The following is a 20,424-nucleotide window of genomic DNA, read 5'->3' as shown; positions in this document are numbered from 1 at the left end:
GCTGTAAGGAAGAAAACATGTGCCTTGAAAATTTTGTCCTGCGACGAGGGTTTTCTTTTTCAGCACGACACCGTTCAGGGCTGCGCGTGTGCGAGCACCATGGCGAGCACACGTTTACCTGCGTTCGTTGAACGCCCCCTATCGGCGATAAGCCGCATGCACAGCCAAAACCAAACGATCTCTTAAGTCTGGTGAAAACGACAGCAAAAACACTCAAATGTGAGTCAAAAGAAACATGAAACGACGCAGAGAATGAAAATGACACCACGGTAACGGTTTCTGATAAAAAAAAACTGATGTATTTTTTTCATGATGTCAAAATCTCATAATAGAAAATTAACAGATACAATATTGCTCAAATGACACACACACCAGACCCAGATCCAACAGATAAAAAAAATTGTGAAATTATTATTTTTTAATCTGGAAGCAAAATGTCAAAAGAAGGAATAACATAATCACAAATAAACAGACAATTAAATAAATGGCAACCACGACTGAGTAAACACACGTTTCAAGGGGGGGTTTCCTTTTTTAATTTTCCCGGGCTGTTATAATGTTTATTCCGTCACGATTCCCGTTGGAGGGCGCAGGGAGGAGGAGGAGCGGGGGCGAATAGGATAAAAGGAGACAGAGGGAGGGCTCAGCCATATCGACAAGTAAGAATCAGGTGACAGCACACAAAATCTGTTTTTCATTTTCAAAACCGGGCTCTGTCTCGTCATCAAGGTAACCCACGAGACAGAATTACTACTTTTATTTCATCCGGTTGCATTTGGATGGACAGTTTGCAGAAGCTCTTACGCAACAGAAGCGTGGAGTTCGTTCGTGTGGCAAGGAAGAAGGACGAAATTAAAGCAAACATTTCTGTATGCATTTTTTTTATTTTTGTTAATCCCACTGATTTTTGAAAGGATTACCGGAGCGAAGATGACAGAGAAACGGCTGGCTCGCGTGACATTGCTGGGACTGAGAGCTGCGTAGACAGTAAGATATAATCTTATATGATCTAAAAGCACAAGGAACTTTTATCTGGACATCATATTAATCCGATTTGTTGTTGTTGTTATTATCATTGGCTTTTTTTAACTGCGCTGATAGTATGGCTGCTTTCAACAGATCTGTGCAGAATCTGACAACTTTTTGCTGATCCAAGTTCAGTTTTCACCATGTGTTAATATTCCTGTTTTTATTCTTACTTAACCTTTTTATGTCAACATTTTCCGAAATGCAAGCTTTTGCTATAATTACTCATTTCTGTTTCGATGTGTGAAAGCCTAAAGAAGACTTTTTGCTTTTTTGTTATTGTGCTTAAAGGAAACAGAAATATATTCAATTGCTTAGGCTCATAGGGTTTCGGTAGCAGACAGCCGTTGCTTATTCTCATTCTAAAGGATTATCCCATGCTTTGCAGAGTAATCACTGGCTATAGCAACGTGACTGAATCTACAATACATATCTCCTCCCTCCTGAGAAAGACAGTAACAACTGTAAAGCACTGTTATTTTCCCCCCCAGAATCACCTTGGATCTCGTTTAGCACGACCTAATGGAGCAGGGACACGCTGAAAAGATGCATCCAAAGTCCAGCTGCCCTGCACCCTCCGGGCTCCCCATTAACTGGGGACTCATCACCGGTCCTGTTCCTGAGCCCATTTTCCCCACAGCCTCTCTGCACACCTCCTTTCCTCCTCCTCAGAGTTCGGCCGTGCATTCGCTGCAGACCAAAGTCAAGTCGCTGACTCAAAGAAAAACGCGAGGGAGAGAAAGAGACAAGGACAGAGAGAAGTTGGACACCGAGGCGCACGTGAGCGCTCCTTCTGGGCAGATTTCGTCCGAAGTCTTTCTCAGGCAGAGACCCAGAGGTAACGATCAGCTCTCTGTGCCTTCGTCCTCCTGGAGATCAGGTGCAGTGAAGGACTCCAGTAGTGATGAAGAGGAGGAGGTAGAGGTCCAAGTCAGGCTGGAGATCCACAGTCCTCCAGCTGAAGTGCAAACTGAGGAGGAAAAAAAGTTGGTAAAAAATGAAGGACAGAGCAGTTCTATGATAGAGAAAATGCGTGGAGAGGGCACCAGTTTGGAGAGTCTTCTCTCAGACAGCTCGAGTAGTAGTAAGGACGATCCATCTCCTCCTCCTGTTCCTCCTCCTCCTGCGCCTGTGCTCTCTTCCACCTGTTCATCTTCACCGAGGTCCTGGGCTCCTCCGAAGGGCTTCTGGAGAGTAGCCCGTCCAGAAACACTGCTTCTCAACGGGGTTGGACCCCACAACATACCCCCAACTTTACCTCTAAAGGACTACACTCAGATAGAGGTGCAAGCAGAACCTCAGAAAAAGTCCAGACCATCCAAGACCGGATCCAGGGATGAGGCAGACGATGCCACGTTGAAGTTCAAACACTCCGACAGCGCAGAGTTATACCTGAACAGGTGTGAGCAAAGAGAGGCGGACGTGGGCGATGTGGCCAAAGCACCGTGCACTTCTGACAGCTGGGAGAGCACGTCTTCACAAAGCGGGGTGCTCTGTGCTGACCTGAAGCTCAGGGTGAAGGAGAGGGCCTATGCAAAGTTACGGGAAAGGCAACGATCCTGCAGGGAGAATCACGATCAGCCTGGAGGAGAAAGTGTCGATTACTATGGAGACATAACATACAGGGTGGATTATAAAGGTAAGCGTTTATAGGGAATCTGTGAAAGAAACAGAAACACCATTCCCTCATTACCTCAATCCCGAAGTGGCTTCATAGTCATCGTGTTTATGAATGGTGGGGCTGAATGACATGAGTGATGAATGGATAATCACGAAGCCTCTGATGACAACGTTAATCTCATGTTATATAAATAATAACATCTCTGTAAAGTGCTGTGCATTTAAGGACACATGAAAAAAAATCAGACAGCAAACATAAATATTTTTAAAAAGGCTTTTAGCTCGGAGCTCATGTTTATTTCATCATCACTGTCTTCCTTCTGAAAACTCAGCTGGTTGCATCTGCGCCTGAACTCCATCAAAAGGCTAAAATCTGTGTTATCATTCTAAATAGTGACAAAAATCCAAAACATATGTTGTTCCTGTAGCGTGTTTCCAGTGTGAACATGCTTGTCAGTCCAGGTTTTTCATCTGCTTTTGCTATTTCACGCACCCTTCACAAGCTGCTGCCTGCACGTCTAACCTGGGATGCTGTACATTCATTCAACTCAGTATGCAACCTGGCTGGTTCCCAGAACTGAACAGATGTCAGATGTGCAGATGTGCATGAAGGCTGTTGCTATTATTAGCAGTCAGAGCGGCGGGGGGAAGTGTCCCTGTGTTGGTATCTCTCTGTTGGATGGATGCTTGGTGTCTTTGTATGCATGTAGGATGAAAGATTATGTGTTATCCAATGCTGTTGATGTGTGAATCTGCACATGTCCACCCTGTTAATGTAGAGGCCAGACAAAAGGTCAGTGCAAGACGAGCCGACCCAAAGTTCGGCCTAGTCGGGGTTATTTTTCCTCGTTGTTTATGCAAATCCACTCTTAGTGGTTGCATAACCATGATTATTTATTATTTTTTGACTGACACAAAGTATTGGCCAGGTGTATTCTAAGAAATGAACAAACTCACAATAATTATGCAAATCCTCAAAAACTTTAAATGTCCTAAATGCCCATTTAGGATCAGAGCACGGATGGTTGCTTTTCCTCCGAGCAAACACCAAATAGGAACTGAACTTTAAATAAGTTGATGCTGTAACATGTTAGATGACTTAAATAGGTTAATAAAGGGGGTGATTTTTACTTATTTGTGAGTTATAACCCATTGTAACCCACATCTGCTCTTTTCCTCCCAGTTTCAGGTGACCAGGGGGTTCTGGACAGCACAGACTCGGCCCTTCTTGCTCAGGAACTTGAACCCTATTTTAGGTGAGCGCAAAGAAAACCTGATGACGCGTTTTCTTTCTTTAGAAAATTAACTTTTACATTACTTTTTGCTCAATATGTGTCTCTTTTGACAGAAGAATAGGAAATATTTGAAGCCAAACACTGATTCTGATGCTATTTATGTTAGTCTTCCATACTCTTCACGTACCAGAATAAAAATTTCCCTCATCAGTTTTCTAAATGTTAGTTTTGTTGTGTGCCAAGTCACAGATCACTTTCCTGCTCCTCCGCCCTACTGGTTGAAAGTGGAGTTACAACTGCCGTAAACAACCCTGCTGTAGCTAGCGCTAATAATGAGCTAACAGCAGCCAACTAATACTAAAATAAACCACGAAGTAACAAGATCCACACTGTTGGACAAAAAAATGTATTACCTAATAGTCCTGCAGCAACAAAGACAGGTCACCATCAGTCCATTATTTTGTAGCCTTCTTTAGCTTGCTCAAGCTAGTGAAGCCACACTGATGTTTACTCCAGTGCTAGCTCTTTGCTTCGCCTCCAAAGGCATTACTCTCTTGCTCCTGCTGCACACTGTGTTATTTTTTATTGAATGAAATAAAGAAAAAAAATAAAATAAAAAAAAAGCGGCCAATCCGCCAAACTCCTCGCGAGATCACGCGATCCCTCGAGACTTCAAAGGTTACGGTTTGTTTACGCAATCTGCCAATAAACAAAAAAAGGGAACTCACGTTTGATATTGCTGTTTGATGCCATATATGATGGTGTTCCTCTTCACTGCCAGGAATAAAGCCATGAAAAAAACACAGCTGCACTTCTGGAATGATGCTGTGAGTAAATAAGTCATTAGGTCACACGTAAGCTTCACATATGTGAAAATGCAATGCTGCAATACGTTTATTTAGAAAATGAATGGCGATTTTACACTGAAACTGTGTGTGATTTCCTGTCTAGCCCTAGGTTAACTGCGGTAATTGACGCATCCCAGGTACGGATCGCAGCAAAAATAAAACCTGATCCCATCCTTAGCGGTGCGGCGTGCCGCTTCTGGGAAGCGGCTGAAAATTGCAGCGACGTGCCTGGTTTGTTACTCTCCAGAGACTAATGGGTTATATCTGAGGCAGTGCCGTTTCGCTGCCATTCCCTGCCACTGATGCTTCCAGTGTGCAGTAGACGTTATTTTTATTTCCAGACTCGGCCACGATTCCAACACAAAACACACACTACCTCTTTTTCTTCTTCTTGTGCTTTTTATTGATGATTGGCAAACTGAAAATGCTAACTACTAGCGTTACAGCTAAGAGCCATAAAGCAGGTAAAGAGCTCCCCTAGAACACTTTTCCATTCCAAAAAAAACCATCTAGTGCTGTTTTTGGTCGGCAGAGGGCTGCAGAGTGGTGTCAAATATGAATCTGGTCAAGTTTCTAACCCAACAGTCTCTGACATCCATGTTAAAACTCTTGCATAAAGTTTAAAATATGATCTGTTGCTACTTTAATGATAATGAAAAAAGGCCTGTATTTATTAAGTACCTTCTAGGGTTCTACAACCCCCCAAGGTGCTTTACAACTAACCAGTCCAAGCTGTAACATGTTAGATGACTTAAACAGCACACACAATAAGCCCAAGCACACACACATTCACACGTTGGTGATGATGAGCAAAATTTTAGCTGCAGCTGTTCCAGGGCACTATGACAGAAGCGAGGCTGCTGTACACAGGTGCCACCACCAGACCCAACCCCCACGACTACCACTAGCAGGCAAACGGGTGAAACATCTTGCTTAAGGACACAATCACTGCATCAGATGGGATGCAAACCTGCAACCCGCTGGTTACAGGGTGGGTTCTTAAATCCTCTGCCACCGTTACCCCTTAATCATGAACACTAGAGCAGATCGAGACACCAAAGTGGACAGCCATTTTTTTTTTGTTGCTGTTATTGATGCCACATAAGTGACAGGACCAAGTCTAATCTTCTGAAACACATCATGTTCTCGTCTTGGCACACAGGAGAAAGTGAATCACACTTGATCCATTGCATTGATAATCCACGTGGCTGGTGTATCATGCTATCTTTATCACTGGGCCAGGGGATAAAGACAAGTACAGACGATGAAGCATAATGCAGAGGAGCTTAGCTGCTTGGCCCGAGGATAGAACGGTGCATGGCGTTTCCCGCTGCAGCTCACGGTCGTGACCACTCCCCAATCTAAGTATCTTATATTACACACGACAGCTTAGAAACATTCATTTTGACTCACTCTGCATTGAGTCAGTTTTTGGGACAATTGATGATGTTGCTGGAAATGAATCATCAAGTATTAGAGGTAGTCAAACAAAAAAAAAATCTAATGTTCTTGAAACTTACAATATTTCCGGAACCATCTATCCCCTAGCTGTTTGAATTTAATTATTTATTTTTTTTTACTAATTAACATGTTTCAATCATCAGGTCACTTCTTGTAATCAGCGACGAGCTACCTCTAAGTCCTCGACATGAACAAGCCAAGCGTCTTCTGGAGCGAGCCAGACTGAAGGCTCGGTCCACTCACGTCAAGGGTGACCGTACCAGACGCTCCCAATCTGACCAAAGATCCACAGCGTGAGTCACATACATCTGCTTATCTAACAGATCCCTGCTTTGTTAAACATCATCTTGCCTTATCTGACTCAATTTAAACCTGGCTGCACTAAAAATGTTGTCTTTTATTCCGTTTAGGGTTTAGGGTTAGTTTTTGTGAGCAGAACACATTCATGTAAATCAGGATTAGAAGTAGTTGCAAAGGATTCAGCCATTAGGTAATAACATACGTGGTGACTGAGACGATTGCAGAGTAAATCTTTGATCGCCATGTAGTTTGTGGATCTGATGTACATCCATGAAAATCTGGGGTCCGTGTTATTTTTTTAAGATGTCGCTAACCTGCACATTTCTAAACTTGTTTGCAGCAAGAAGCCAGAAAACGGATCTCCCGGTGGAACAACAGAGCAGAAAGCTGTTGAAACCAAAGAGGACCCTCCAGCTCAAACGGTGTCTGGTCCCCTTCTTGTCCCCACTCAAAGAGACACATCTCCCAGTGACCAAGCGGGTCCATCTAGGCGATATGGCTGTTCGCCCACACGTGTGCGCTTTGAGGATGAGTCTGAGAAAGAAGCGGAGTCTCGCTATTTGGACCGAGTGAGACAGCGAGGCAGACCTGGGATGCCCAAGTCCAAAGCAAAAGAAAGCACCACGGATTCCAGCAGCAGCGGCTCAGAGAGAAGCAGAGGCCAGAGAAGTGTTTCTATGCCACCTTCTCAGAAGCAGGAAGACCTGGTTCCAAGTAACGAAACAAAAGTGATCAAGGAAATAATAGTGCTGGTGAAGACATGTGAAGCCTGTGGCGCTGTAGTTAGGGAACCTCAGACAGTCTCATCACCGTCAGATCCACAGAGCAATGAACCACAGCTGTCTGCCAGCCTGGAGGAGCCACGGGGAAGAACATCTCTGTGCTCGGTGCTGTCAAACAAAGTGGAGACAAGCACTCGTCCCAAAGCTCCCCTTACTGTCACGTTTGCTGGAGCTTATGTACTGGGTGAAGATAAAGAAACCAGCACAGGGTGGAAGCCATCAGGCTTTGGGAAACTCAGGAGAAGAAGCAGGAAGGGAGAAAGTCGGTTGGAATCGGGCCACGGCCCTTACGGCCCGTCGTGGGCTCAGAGGCGTAACTCGAACCCACGGAACAGGTTGAACTTAAACACAGCCGTTTCCCTTGCTCCTGGAAGCCCCATCACGTTGGAGCCCCAGCTACTGGAGGCCTCTGGTGGACTCAGAGAATCACCCGCATCTTTACTGCCTATAAAGTCAGCACTAAAGTCAAGCTCAAAACATCGCCCTGCTACGGGTCAGTCCACAGTTCAGTTCCAGATGTCCTCAAATCAAGGAGACGAAGGCAGATCCCAGTCCCTTCTGGACTCTCTAGAGTCAAGAAGAGAGTCTCCGGTTACTCTTAACCAAGGAGCAGCATCAACAAACAGCCCAGTGCCCTTCATCAGGCCCTCTACCCTGAGGTACTCCCCAGTTAGACTCGCCTCAGATCTGCCATCTGCTGAGCTCTGGGACATCACTCCAGAAGGAGCAGGTGAGCGGGGATAAGCCGAGCCACTGTAGAGGCATCTAAACCCTTGCAGTTCCAGCTGTTAATTTTATGCTGTAATGCTGCCTCTTACATAAGTGGATCAAACAGATTACTTTCTCCCTGTCTTTAGTTAAGTGTAAGATTAAACCGTTCTAAATCATCAAGAGTTCAGCTCCTTTTTTCATTGATGTGTTTTCCTTGTTTTAATGTCTCACTTTGTAGATGTGGAACAAGTTCTAATAAAATGTTTAAACCATAAATGCACCGTCTATTATAAGTGGAACGTTGTAACAACCCAAGGTGTCGGCACCCAGCTGTGATGTACAGAAACAAGTCTCAATTTTTAGTTATTAAAAAACGCAAAAGAAAGTTTTAGTCCAATATTGTGGTCGTTCTCTGTCTGCAGGTCTCAGCGGAGAGACTGGTCCTGGACCAGAGTTCCGCTCTCTCCGTGGCATGGCCATGTCTCGGTCCGAGGACCTCAGAGCTGAGCTGTTGAGATCAGAACATTTGAAAGCTGAGGCATTATGGGAGGAAAGCTCAGATGGTTCCAGGTAGGACAAAAACCCTCCATCTCAGCACCGTTCGGAAATTAAAACTCTGACCTACACTTGGTATTATTGTTCAAATTAATCAGTGAAAACCACAACAAAGCTGCCCTCTACTGGCGATACAGATTTATTCTTGATGCCCTAAATGATGGACATTTTTTTTAGTATAACCCAAAACAAAATGCTGATTTATTCCATTTTTACTTGTTTTTGTAGTTTTATTTTTCATTTTGGTAATAAAAAAATCACTCTTCCAAAGTGTTTTTGTATAAATATTAGGGATATTGGCTTTTTGCATTATTATCTGACTCCTAATTTCCTACACTGATATAAAACGATACTGATTAATGCGGCGTCCCTTCTCATAGATAAAGAAAAATTTAAACATTTGATGTTACTAACATCACATACCTCCTATCATGCATGCTTAAATTTTAAACATGTTTTGTGCAAAGTGACAACTACTTCTATTTAGGTAAATAACAGGAAAACTAGCTGTGCGGCTGCATGTAGCTACGTGCTGTGAGGACAGGGCAAATTTCTACTCCAAAAGTTGTGCCAAATAAACTTAAACATCTCAAAAACTTTACCTCAGAGATGTCATCTTTTGATCTTTTGAGAGAGAAGAGAAGAAGATGAAGAGTTTGATGGGTCATATGTGCCTGGATGCAAACGCTGTGTCATTAAAAGACTGAAAACTGATATTTTTTGCAGATATGGGCCGATATTAATGGTTGACCGATAATATCAGACGTCCCTAATGAATATCTAAGTTTTGCTACAATCTGACAAAGCAATGTCTTATATACACGCCGATTAAAGGTGTTTATAAGCATTGGTAGAGCAAAACATGCATGCTAAAATACAAAACCAAACAATGTTTTCACTTTTTATCACAATTGAACTTCTCTCACAGAAAACTGGACGGAAGGCCGAAGCTCTTTCTGCGTCGCTTCTTTTCCTCCATTGGACTGAACAGCGTTGGCAGGCTTGTGAAAGGGGGTCGCTCCAGTAGCATGGAACAGCTCAGCCTACCCACAGTCCCACGGGCAAGCTCAGCCTCACCGAGCCCCACCCGGAGACCTCAGCCAAGCATCCGGATACAGAGGACTCCCTCGCTGCAGACCCTGCACACGGTCTTTGTTTTTCACCTTAAATTGTGGAGATATCACGACTCGACCTGAGCTTCATTTAACAGTTAACTGAAAGTTTAATGTCTGCGTTTGGATGTAAAAGTAATGGGATAATGAGTGTCAGGGGTATTCAGTTGTGGGCCTGGAGGGCAAGTCTCCAGCACGTTTGAGTGGTTTCTCTACCTGATTCAGTGGTTGAATCACATGTGCTCATCAGGCTCTGCAAAAGCCAGTTAGTTACCTGCTGACTGATATCAGGAGTGTTAAAACTTAAACGTGCTGGATACCGGCCCTCCAAGCCCAGATTTGAATACCACTGTCCTCAATGATGCATCACACTGACCCACAGCTTTTAGGAAACATGAGCTACAATACCCTGTTTTTGCCACTAGGTGCTGCCACTGGCCCAGCTCCGTAAAGCGTCCTCAGTGCAGAGCTTAGAAAGAAGAACTGAGCGTTCAACAATACTTGGAGAAGTCCAGATACCTTACGGCCTGGCACCCAGGTGAATATGAGAGGAAAACACAACACAGAGAAATGACTGGGTAAAGCCAGTGTGCTTTTATTTTCTTAAACGTGTCTAATGAAATGATTGTCTGCTCCTCCAGCCCTGAGAGCCCCCAGCTTGAGCTCCACAGGACCCTAAGCGTTGAAGACGTGGTTGTCTCTAGAATGGTGCGTCCGGTGGGCCGAGTCACCCAGGCTTTCCCTGATGGCACCATCCTCCTGGAGCTCATCAAACCCCCAAACGGCCCATTTGGTTTTGTAATATCAAGGGGGAAAGGTCGACCAGACACAGGTAAGCTTGATATTTCTCACATCTGGGGTTTGGGTTTACAGTCCTAGTGTGTTTTTATCTTGTGTGTTTTCAAGGTGTGTATGTTGAGAAGGTTGGTGACGGCAGTGTGGAGGGCCTTCTTGGCGTTGGAGATGAAATCCTGCAGGTGAACGGGGAGGTGGTGGCTGGACTCAGTTTGGACCAGGTGACGCGACTCATGACCCGGGAGAGCAGCGCCTCGCTTCGGATCCTGCCTGCTCGACGAAATCAGCGCTGAGTGGTGGGAGGGACACGGCACGCCGCCGCTTCTTCTGGAGAACACAATCCAAACATGACTAAATGACTGCAGCGTTGCAGTTTGAAGTAATGGTTCATCTCTTATGAGAATTGCATAAAGGATCTTTACTTTTTTATGAACAAGATTGGATTGATAAAGGACTGTAATATCTTTTCAGTTTTTTTCTTTCTTTTTTTGCTCTTTGCATTTCGAAGCAGCAAAGCTTAGACTGATCAGTAATTTAGTTAAATCTAGTGTAACATTATTTTCTCATTTAGGATCACTATGAAAAAGCTGCACATTTAGAGAAAATAGCCTTTCTCCCATCACCGGCTCTTTGCTCCCAATCTGTGCGTCTATTCTACCTCTTAGACTATTCAATTAGATTGATGTGCTTTTTATTTCTTCTGAAATAAAGCATTTTATTTTGGCAACTCTTTTATTCTTGGATTTCATTTCATTTTAATAAAAAAAAAACAGAAAAAAGAGACACTGTGGCTCTTAGATCATGTTCTGGAAACTTAAGTGCATCCTGCCAAGAACTGTGGTCAGAAACCAGTAACATTAGATAAATAAAGAATTTGTTGTCTACATTTTTTACCCAAGCGTTAGAAGGAGCAAAGAAGGAGAAGGGGGGGGGGGGGGGGGGGGGGATTGTCAAGGTTTGTCAGAAATGCTCAAATAAACGATCTATGATCGAAATGTGAACTCATGGCCTCATCTTATTTACATATTTTCACAGCCTTGCACTACTTTCATAGTTTTCATAATGAAAGAGGAAACAATATATTAAGCATTATCTATGTGACTGTGCAATTTCTAAGTTCATTTAAAAATATTTGGGGTGTTAAAATAAGGGCGTTGTTGCATTTTGAGAGAAATAGAAATTTTTTTTCTAACATAAACGTTTTAGAGGCGAACCTGCAGTGAACAGGATAGTTCCAAAGAAAAACTTTTTTCCGTGTGGGATGACGGTCGTGACTGCTGTTGCAACAGCCCTGGAAGGTCGTGACTGAGCGTAGATCCATTTAAAGATAATAAAATCGCCTGCAGCGTTTTCACCATTCATTTAATTGCTGCTCATCAGAAGTTCACTAATAACTGATTTATGTTCAACAGCTGAAGAAAGCAACAGAGACCCTCAGACTGCGACTGATATAAGTGCCTTTTGGCTTCCTTTAGCCCCGCCCACCTGAGAGATTCAGTAAAGTCGGTATATTTTCGAAAAGTATGAGAAACTTGGCTCCAACTGAAAACGATGCATTAAGGGCAGGAACATGAAGCTAGGGTCATCTTTACATGGATTTTATTACAAGCAGCATGGAGTCAGTGAATAAAGTCAACTTAGAAAACGTAAACACTTGTTCATATGATTATATTTATTTTTGTTCGATTTGGGCCAGGATGTTGAATTGAGATATTTTAAGTGAAAATTATTGTTGCTGTCATAAAGTGTGTAGACTTATTTTCAATCATGCGGTTCTGTTTGAAAATCGATTAAATTAATTATGTTTTTAAAAAAATTATCTGACTTTTGTTTTCTATCTATCTATCTATCTATCTATCTATCTATCTATCTATCTATCTATCTATCTATCTATCTATCTATCTATCTATCTATCTATCTATCTATCTCTCTCTCTCTCTCTCTCTCTCTCTCTCTCTCTCTCTCTCTCTCTCTCTCTCTCTCTCTCTCTATCTATCTATCTATCTATCTATCTATCTATCTATCTATCTATCTATCTATCTATCTATCTATCTATCTATCTATCTATCTATCTATCTATCTATCTATCTATACTGAAGATAGTTCTTAATTACTTAGACTGGATATGTTTGGGGTCACCCACTTTGCATTTTGTAAATGATCCAAATAAACGACCATTACTAAATGACTGAAAGCATCCTTTGTTTACAGCCTTTAATCACCAGCCTGACCTGCCAGACACGTCCTCTGTTTACAGAGAGCTATACTTCCCACAAAGACGCATAGGCTGGCTGGTCAGGCTATTTTTTACACCTGCCTAAGGTAATTATATATATATATATATATATATATATATATATATATATATATTCGTTTCACCTGCAGAATGAATATATTCGTTATTAGGGATGTACCTGCTGGCCGAAACGTCACCGTGATAGAGTGTCACAGTTGATGCTCTGCCCGGTTATCTGATGCCTCCAGAGCCAGAGGCCTTTTCTGTCTTTTTTTTTTTGTCCTTTATCTCTCCAAGCCACGACTACAAACCCCCAAGGGAGTGGTGGCCGGCAATTTATTTATTTATTTATTTATTTAGTTAGTTAGTTAGTTAGTTAGTTAGTTAGTTAGTTAGTTTCCTTGTTGTCTATTAATTTAGTTATTCATTATCAGTTGACAGAGTCGCTCCTTCAGACAATTATCCATCCCGGAGCAAGGGGAAAACTCAATGTAGGTTCTGTGATCATAAACAAATGAGCAAATGATCACGTGATTTTATCAGGTTATTGTTTCATAATTGGGCTTAACTAGTGCCTCCTTTTCTCAAGAGAATATAATTTAAGCGCTGGGCTCAACCCGAGCTTTTGTTTATATCGTGAGAAAATAAAAAAATAAAAACACCTTAATGCAGCTCAGGCAGTACAGTCTGCTGCCTCACGTTGTTACAGGCCGTTGCGCTGTGTCTGTTTGCTTTTTTTCATGGCTTGCCCTCCACAAGACTATATAGCCCACGACAGCCAAATAATAATGAATCATTTCATAAATAATGGGTTTAGGGGCTTATCGCGAATGAAGAGGCCGCTGCCGCGCGCTTATCTCACTCGGCCACATTGCGGCCTGTGTTCCGCTCCCCTTACAGAGGGAGCGCACTGGATGCGGCGGGGAATAACTCAGCTGCGCGCGCACACACGCACACACACGCACACACACGCACACACACACACACACACACACACACACACACACACACACACACACACACACACTGCTTAACAACTGGCTGGGAAAAAAAGAAAAACCTCAGACATGGATGACCCACTCACAAAATGGCTCCACAGTAACATCAACACGACTGGAACGGTAAGTGCCAAAATCACCTACCCATATTTAAATCGTTCTATTTTCTACTCCAAGTGATGCAAAATATCTACTATCGGAGTCGATTTATTGGTCTAATAAGAGAAATTATCCGTCTTTTTTTCCTGCGATCGGATGAGAAGGAATAACGGAGACGAGGCCTGCGGGAGAATCCCCTAAAATAAAAGTGCGTCTTTTCTGGATAATTGGTTGTTCGATTTAAAAATACATTCCGATGACGTTTGTCTTCTAATCACTGAAGAAACACCTGGTTTTATTATAAGCTTCTGTGTTGTTTGGTTATAATAACATAAGCATTCCGGCCTTTATGGAAGAGAAAAGCAAAATGATGTTTAACTGTTTTCTTCTGTTGCTTATTTTTGGTATTCTGTAATTATTAAGGGCAGACATGAAAAGATTTCGACGCATAACGGTTTTACCAAGCTCTTCTGGTAGTAATGTTTGTGTGAGAGTCGAGGATCTGCTTTAAAATACATTTAAATAAACCCAAACGTATCTCTTTGATTAAAGGTAACTCTCATCTGAACGTATATAAAAAGCTAAACTGTATAAAAACGTTAAATATAAGTACAGAAAACACACAAATAGATGTAATAGATTACAAAAATGTTTTAAATGTGGTATTTTGTGTTAAAGTGATTTCTTCATTGTCAAATCTCTGTTCTATAATAATGAGTTAAGTGAGCTATTTAAACCTAAACACACATTCCTGTAGGAAAAATGCCTCTTTTGTTAATTTAGCAGCAAAAACACATTAACAAAATAAAATGCAGCAGTTATTTATTGGCATTTGTCAGATAATTAGAAATGTGTAAACCCGTTTAATCACACAATTTGTCCAGATGTAGCGGTTTTTCGGGAAAAAAGTCGATTAATTATTAATTTTTCCTCCAAAGACTCCCAAGGACATCAAACTGCTCATCATTTTCGACGTGTCTGCCACAAGTCATGTTCCGGCGATGAATTAATCGAGGGGCATTTTATTTAGGATACAGCGGGACTGCAATAGGGGCCACGGTTTCAAAATGATGGAAAAAAAGGAGCAGGAGCTTTGTCCTGGAAGTCCCGACGCAGGATCCGGCCCTGGAAGGCGCGAGGGCTCCGCCATCATCTCCAGACAGAACGGATACAAGAAGGACGAAGAGCCGCGGAGAGAAAAGAGGGAAGAAGAGAATGAGGATGATGATGAGGAGGAGGAAGAGGAGAAGGGGAGGGGGGGTTTCTTCAAAGGGGTTGAGGAGACGGATGACGTTCCGCTGCAGAACTCGAGCAACGGGACCAGCATCAGCATCATCATTAACGGCGTTGCCAAGGAAACTGCCCCTCACAACGCCCTAGACCTGAAAAGGGAAGTGCCGGTGATCGAGCTCTCCAGGAGGGACGCTATAAAGGCGGTGCAGCGCAGGACTGAAAGCCATTTGGTGCCGATCACGGAACTTCGCAGACCTCCACCGCTGCCGCTACCACCGCCGCAACGAGACGACGCTCGAATGGTCCAACTGAGCCCAAACGCGTTTCCTGTCCCGGCGCGGGCGATGCTCTACAACCTGGCGCAGCCTCTTGCCGCCATCAACAGGTCAGGGAGAGATTGGCTATCACGCATGCTCCGTGTAATTTAAGTTTTCACCTCTGAAGTTGGATTAATGTTGGGTCTGTGTGGCCTTTTAGGTGTGAAGTAAAAGACACCTGAGGTGTAGATATTTGGATAAATGCTGTTTTCTCTGATACAGATGCATGTGTGTGTGTGTGTGTGTGTGTGTGTGTGTGTGTGTGTGTGTGTGTGTGTGTGTGTGTGTGTGTGTGTGTGTGTGTGTTTATGGTGATTTTAAAATGCCCATATCCTCATATTTGTTTAAAACTTGTGCGCTTTCTTTTCCTGCAGTCTTGGAGGAGAGTCAGAGCAGTACAGCATGTACCCCAGCAACAGGGTAAAGCGCCGCCCGGCGCCTTATGAGGTTGAACTCGACGAGGGTAGGCGCATTTTAGATCTTTATAAGTATGGTAAGATGCACTTCTGCTGTGTCCTCCTTCTGCCAATAAAATGTCCCTTCTTCATCTCCATTGTCATTCATCCACTGACATGGACCAATGCAGCTTCTGCACTGAGTGTTGCAGAAGATGCTTTATTAAAAAAGAAAATGATCCAGCGAGGAATGAAGAATGCCATTTCTGGCACAAATTATTTCCGTTTGTAGCCAAATTCATATACCTTTATATCATTAAAACATACCTTTCTCAGGCAAATTGGAAGTAATTTTGATTTGGAACATTTCTAATTGTTTTGCTGCTGCCCACTCCCAGCCACAGGAGAGGAGGATGGGGGTGCTGCTGCCTCCATGCCAAGGTTTTGCTGCAGAGTGGGCTGAGGGATTAAGATAGACTGGGTGTGTTCCAGAGGAAACAATAGCCCCAAAGACACCATTACTGGGGGTGGGAAGATCTAACTACCTGCAGTGAAGCATTTTATTATGCCTGACAAAATACATTGTACAGAGAGTGCTCAGTGGGGTGAACACAACCCCCTCAGACCCCATGAATAAAAGATTTCTTGTGTAACGTCTGGAAACTTTATGCAAGATTTCTAATAACCCATGGCTGTATGGAGGACAGCTTTGCAACTTTTGCTTTAGAAAATGTTGTCACAAATGTTGTGCATCTGTTTTCTGTTGGCTTTTTGCACCTGCCACGTTTTCTGTAACAAGCTTTATCTGCAGTGTCCTTACTGTCTCTGTCCTCTTCCCTGTTTTCCATTTATTCTGACAGCTGGCCAGCCAAAGATTGTCCGCCGCATCTTCACAAACAGCCGCGAGCGATGGCGGCAGCAGAATGTAAACGGTGCATTTGCCGAGCTCCGTAAACTCATACCCACTCACCCTCCAGACAAGAAGCTGAGCAAAAATGAGATTCTGAGACTTGCCATGAAGTACATCAGCTTCCTCTCCAACCTCCTGGAGGATCAGGACGGAGGAAGGAACGTTGGCGGCACAACTGACGGGGACACGGGGCTTCTGGTTGGCGTTGCGACTCATGAGGGAGGCCCTCAGGGAGCGCCGCATCAGGAAACTGTGGTGGGCTTGGCGAGGGATGATCTTCTGGAGACAATGTCACCGAGCTCCAGCTGTGGAAGCCTACCAGACGGTGATGCAGAAGGGAGTCCTGAGAGCTTCATGGAGGACCAGGACTCACCTCCAGCTCCAAGGACTCTAACAACCTCACGCGGGCCCTCGCTGCATCTAGCAGCTAGAGATCTCAGGCGCAATGGACGTCCATTAGATGGTTCCACTCGGCGATGATGCTGATGCCAGCAGACCACAGAAACAACACCTAAGACTAAATAAAACCAGTTAGGGAGAACTTTTTACAAAAGATATTCTTAGAATCCCGTTATCTCTGAGCTTTCAGATTAGCCAGATAAATCCAGCCACAAAGTGAGATGGTAGTATTTAAAATGGATCTCGAGTACCCTCTTGTCTCTATACGGCACACGAGACAATGAACTGATCCAGCAACAACTTCTAAAACTCAGCATTTGTAATCCAATCTGCAGATTATTACGTTTTTGTTTGAAATTTCCAACGGCACTCTGAAAATACATACATAAAACCACAAAAACGAACGAGAAAAGGGGAAATACAACAAAAAACAAAGTGAAAGGTCACTCCTCATGTTTGTTTACAAAATGAGCTGGAAGTATGCGGATCAGGGATCCCAATAACTTTACCTAAAATGGCATTAGAGCACAATAGAAACGCTATTATTCTTTGTAAATATTATATTTCCAGTGCACAATGTTAAACAGTGACAATTCTAAGTCATGTGGTTTAAAATGTACCATAGTGTGTTTGTCAATAAGTTTACTATCAAAACTGTCTTTCAGGGGGACAGACAACAAGAAATTAGAAAACTTCTAAATGTAAAGCTAACAACCGAACGTACAGATGAAATATTGTGGTACCGCTTCCTTCTGTTAAACTTTGGTGATTAAGAAAATGGCAACAAATATTTCTAGAGACAGTCAAACAATTTCACTGTCTGGGGTCAAAGGTATCTGTTTGACATTGTTGTGGAGGTACAAGATGATCAGTGCTCTTAAAGTGTACAAAAAGGGGTCAAATGAAAGCAGGAAGTGACTCGTGCAGTTCTTTTTATATGAATGTGTCAGTGTTTTTTTTAAACTGTACTGCAGATGTAGTTTAGCAAGGTACATGAATAAATCCCTTTGCTCCTGCATTATACATGCACGCACACACGTTTGCATGCACACACACACATGCATGCATGCACACACACACACACCCACACACCCCGATAAGCAGTGTTAATATCATAAGAACACCAGCAGTTTTCTGATAAAGGCAGTTAAGTATTGCTCACTGTTGTTGGTTATTCTGCATTTTTTTTGCAGAACCTAGTAGCCTATACTGGTACCTTTGATATTTTATGGATTACAGTAAAGGGACATTGTATGTTTGGTAATGACATATTTGTTGTATGATAGCTGTAACTATAAATATATCCAATGTTAAACTGATGAATTTTATACGAAGTAACTGAATAAAATATGCAGAAGAAAATTCTGATATTTGATCCCTCTGTGGTTGTGTGAATTCTATTCTATTCTATTCTATTCTATTCTATTCTCAAATAAGACACATTTATTCTGCACACAGTTTAAACCACAGCCTCTTTCAGTGGACGCTGTAATCCTCACTTCCTCCCCAACAAGTGACAACTTCCTGTGGAGGTTAACATGGCTCGCTGACCTGCAGGATATCCTGCCATTGTGAAAGTGGCTTTGACAGCCTCCGCTGCACTCGTTTTACCGCTGTTGTGTCTGTGCATTTGGTGAAACACTCAATTAGATTGGAACTTCACCTCCCATGATTCATTCAGTTACAAATAGAAGATTTACGGCAACACCGACTTGCATATGAGGGAAAAAAAACAATCATAATAGCAGAAATACGGGAGCTTGAATCTGAACTTCCTCGCATTCTTCAACTTTATGTGCAATGAGCGATGCCACCAGTTCTGCTACCACGTCAGACAGCACTCGGGCTTTTCTAAAGGCTATAATTGCTTCCAGAGAGCATCAGAGACATCCAGGTGTTTGGAGACCTCTCCTGTGCTCTGCTCTGGCTGGGCCACAGCTCCACTGAGGGGCTCTCTGGGTTAATGCCTGCCAAGCGTTTACCTGCTTCCGTTTTCCTGACTCTCAGAAAAGACACAGACTCACAAAAGAGGAGGATAGAGGAAGTATATGAGGGGTTGAAAGGCAGGGAGTGAGAGGATGTGTGTGTGTGCTTGTGTGTGCATGTTTATGTGTTTGCAAGAGCTGGTTGGTGTGTATGTGTCTGCATTACATGGATTCGTTTGTGTGAGCTGGGCTGTGTGTGTTTGTGCGTTTATCAGCTCAGTGCAGATGGGTGGCAGAGTGGCTCTTGCAGCCAAATGATTCAGTATGCTAATGAGTTGTTATCTGCGGTGCTGCAGGAACAATATACTGTCTTTCTCACAGTGGGAATCCAGCCTGCTGGGAACAGATTACACTGCACACACCGCCAAGGTAGTTATTTATATTTTCACACAGAGTAGTTGAAAATACATAAATGTTACAAACACACTTGTGCACTTGCACACTCACATATGCATGCGTACGTGCATAAACAAATAAGCCAAATAACATTTTTACAAACTGACACAAATATGGCACCATCTCTACAAACAGCAGCATAAATATGATGAAAGTTTGAAGAACACTGCGTGCCCTTCACCAGTAGATGGAGATGTCATTCTGGGCTTTAACAGGTATCATCGTTAGGTTTCTATTCTGTACAGTCCACCCTTAATTGAAGTACATTTTTAATAATTTGCATATGCCTCAGTAAATTTTGCAATTCCTTTAGCAAAACAATGCCTGATGCTATTTATAATGCTAAATTATGCAACACAGATTTAATTAGAATTCTTGCTTAAAAACTGTCGTAAACAGCATCTTTAGCTACCACTACATTCACATGATGTATTTTAATAAATTGCATGAAGATAATTGCTGGACTCCTTTTTAACAGATCTACACAGCTTAATCGTTTGTGTTATTCCATCTGAATTTCTTTTTTTAGTTCATTTTTTATATAATCATCAAGTGCAAAACTAGTAATCGGTTTAATTGACTGTGATAATCTGAATATTACCAAACACCTCATTTATCACCATTATTATCATTATAAGAACTGTTCATCAGCACCTGGGGTGCAGGTTGGGAGATGTTTAGAGAGCAAAAGGAAAAAAAGTCATAAAAAATCAGGATACACTTAATAAACAATTATTCAACTAAAAAAAGTCATATCTCCTTTTTGTTGCTTTTCTTTGCATTTCATAAAGGAGTGTAATTTGAATTTCATGATAACATTTTTAAAACTAATGCTTATCAAACGTGTACCTGCTCTAAAATAACATTTAATACACATTCCAGGGCAGTCAAAATGTGGTCAATTATGTTTTTGCATCTGTAATTAAATTTGAATATTTTTAGAGGGGAAAAACGTAATACAATGCAAATATAAATAAACAAATCAATCAATCAATAAACAAATCAATCAAT

General features: G+C 42.5%; 2 protein-coding genes across 4 annotated transcripts; both read left to right on the top strand.

Moving 5' to 3' along the window:
• Positions 1 to 639: 639 nt before the first annotated feature.
• On the top strand, positions 640 to 10,910 carry si:ch211-13f8.1 (uncharacterized protein KIAA1614). The gene is made up of 10 exons (XM_015956990.3): positions 640 to 987; positions 1,518 to 2,665; positions 3,830 to 3,902; positions 6,334 to 6,483; positions 6,831 to 8,002; positions 8,406 to 8,553; positions 9,467 to 9,686; positions 10,076 to 10,188; positions 10,292 to 10,482; positions 10,557 to 10,910. The coding sequence occupies exons 2-10, from the start codon at positions 1,549 to 1,551 to the stop codon at positions 10,736 to 10,738; spliced, it is 3,366 nt and encodes a 1,121-aa protein (XP_015812476.3). The 5' UTR covers positions 640 to 987; positions 1,518 to 1,548; the 3' UTR covers positions 10,739 to 10,910.
• A 2,717-nt stretch (positions 10,911 to 13,627) lies between these two features.
• On the top strand, positions 13,628 to 18,407 carry tal1 (T-cell acute lymphocytic leukemia 1). Of its 3 annotated transcripts, none has more exons than XM_015956994.3 (4): positions 13,645 to 13,802; positions 14,717 to 15,396; positions 15,703 to 15,791; positions 16,584 to 18,407. In XM_015956994.3, exons 2-4 carry the CDS (start codon positions 14,846 to 14,848, stop codon positions 17,111 to 17,113), a joined length of 1,170 nt encoding a protein of 389 aa, XP_015812480.1. In that variant the 5' UTR covers positions 13,645 to 13,802; positions 14,717 to 14,845; the 3' UTR covers positions 17,114 to 18,407. The 3 variants fall into 3 exon arrangements, with proteins under 3 accessions (XP_070397793.1, XP_015812480.1, XP_015812479.1); XM_015956993.3 differs by having other exon boundaries at positions 15,703 to 15,821; XM_070541692.1 differs by lacking the exon at positions 14,717 to 15,396 and having other exon boundaries at positions 13,628 to 13,802.
• Positions 18,408 to 20,424: the final 2,017 nt, after the last annotated feature.

This window comes from Nothobranchius furzeri, chromosome 11 (assembly GCF_043380555.1).
Source record: "Nothobranchius furzeri strain GRZ-AD chromosome 11, NfurGRZ-RIMD1, whole genome shotgun sequence".
Lineage (NCBI taxonomy): Eukaryota > Metazoa > Chordata > Actinopteri > Cyprinodontiformes > Nothobranchiidae > Nothobranchius > Nothobranchius furzeri.
This window is presented reverse-complemented; position numbering and strand designations above follow the sequence as displayed.

Excerpts from the sequence above, each read along its gene's own strand:
- si:ch211-13f8.1 (XM_015956990.3), top strand. The coding sequence starts at position 1,549 with ATGGAGCAGGGACACGCTGAAAAGATGCATCCAAAGTCCAGCTGCCCT. Across the intron at positions 6,484-6,830 it reads TCTGACCAAAGATCCACAGC|CAAGAAGCCAGAAAACGGAT; the intron begins GTGAGTCACATA and ends ACTTGTTTGCAG. Across the intron at positions 10,483-10,556 it reads GAAAGGTCGACCAGACACAG|GTGTGTATGTTGAGAAGGTT; the intron begins GTAAGCTTGATA and ends TGTGTTTTCAAG.
- tal1 (XM_015956993.3), top strand. The coding sequence starts at position 14,846 with ATGATGGAAAAAAAGGAGCAGGAGCTTTGTCCTGGAAGTCCCGACGCA. Across the intron at positions 15,397-15,702 it reads CCTCTTGCCGCCATCAACAG|TCTTGGAGGAGAGTCAGAGC; the intron begins GTCAGGGAGAGA and ends CTTTTCCTGCAG. Across the intron at positions 15,822-16,583 it reads TTTAGATCTTTATAAGTATG|CTGGCCAGCCAAAGATTGTC; the intron begins GTAAGATGCACT and ends TTATTCTGACAG.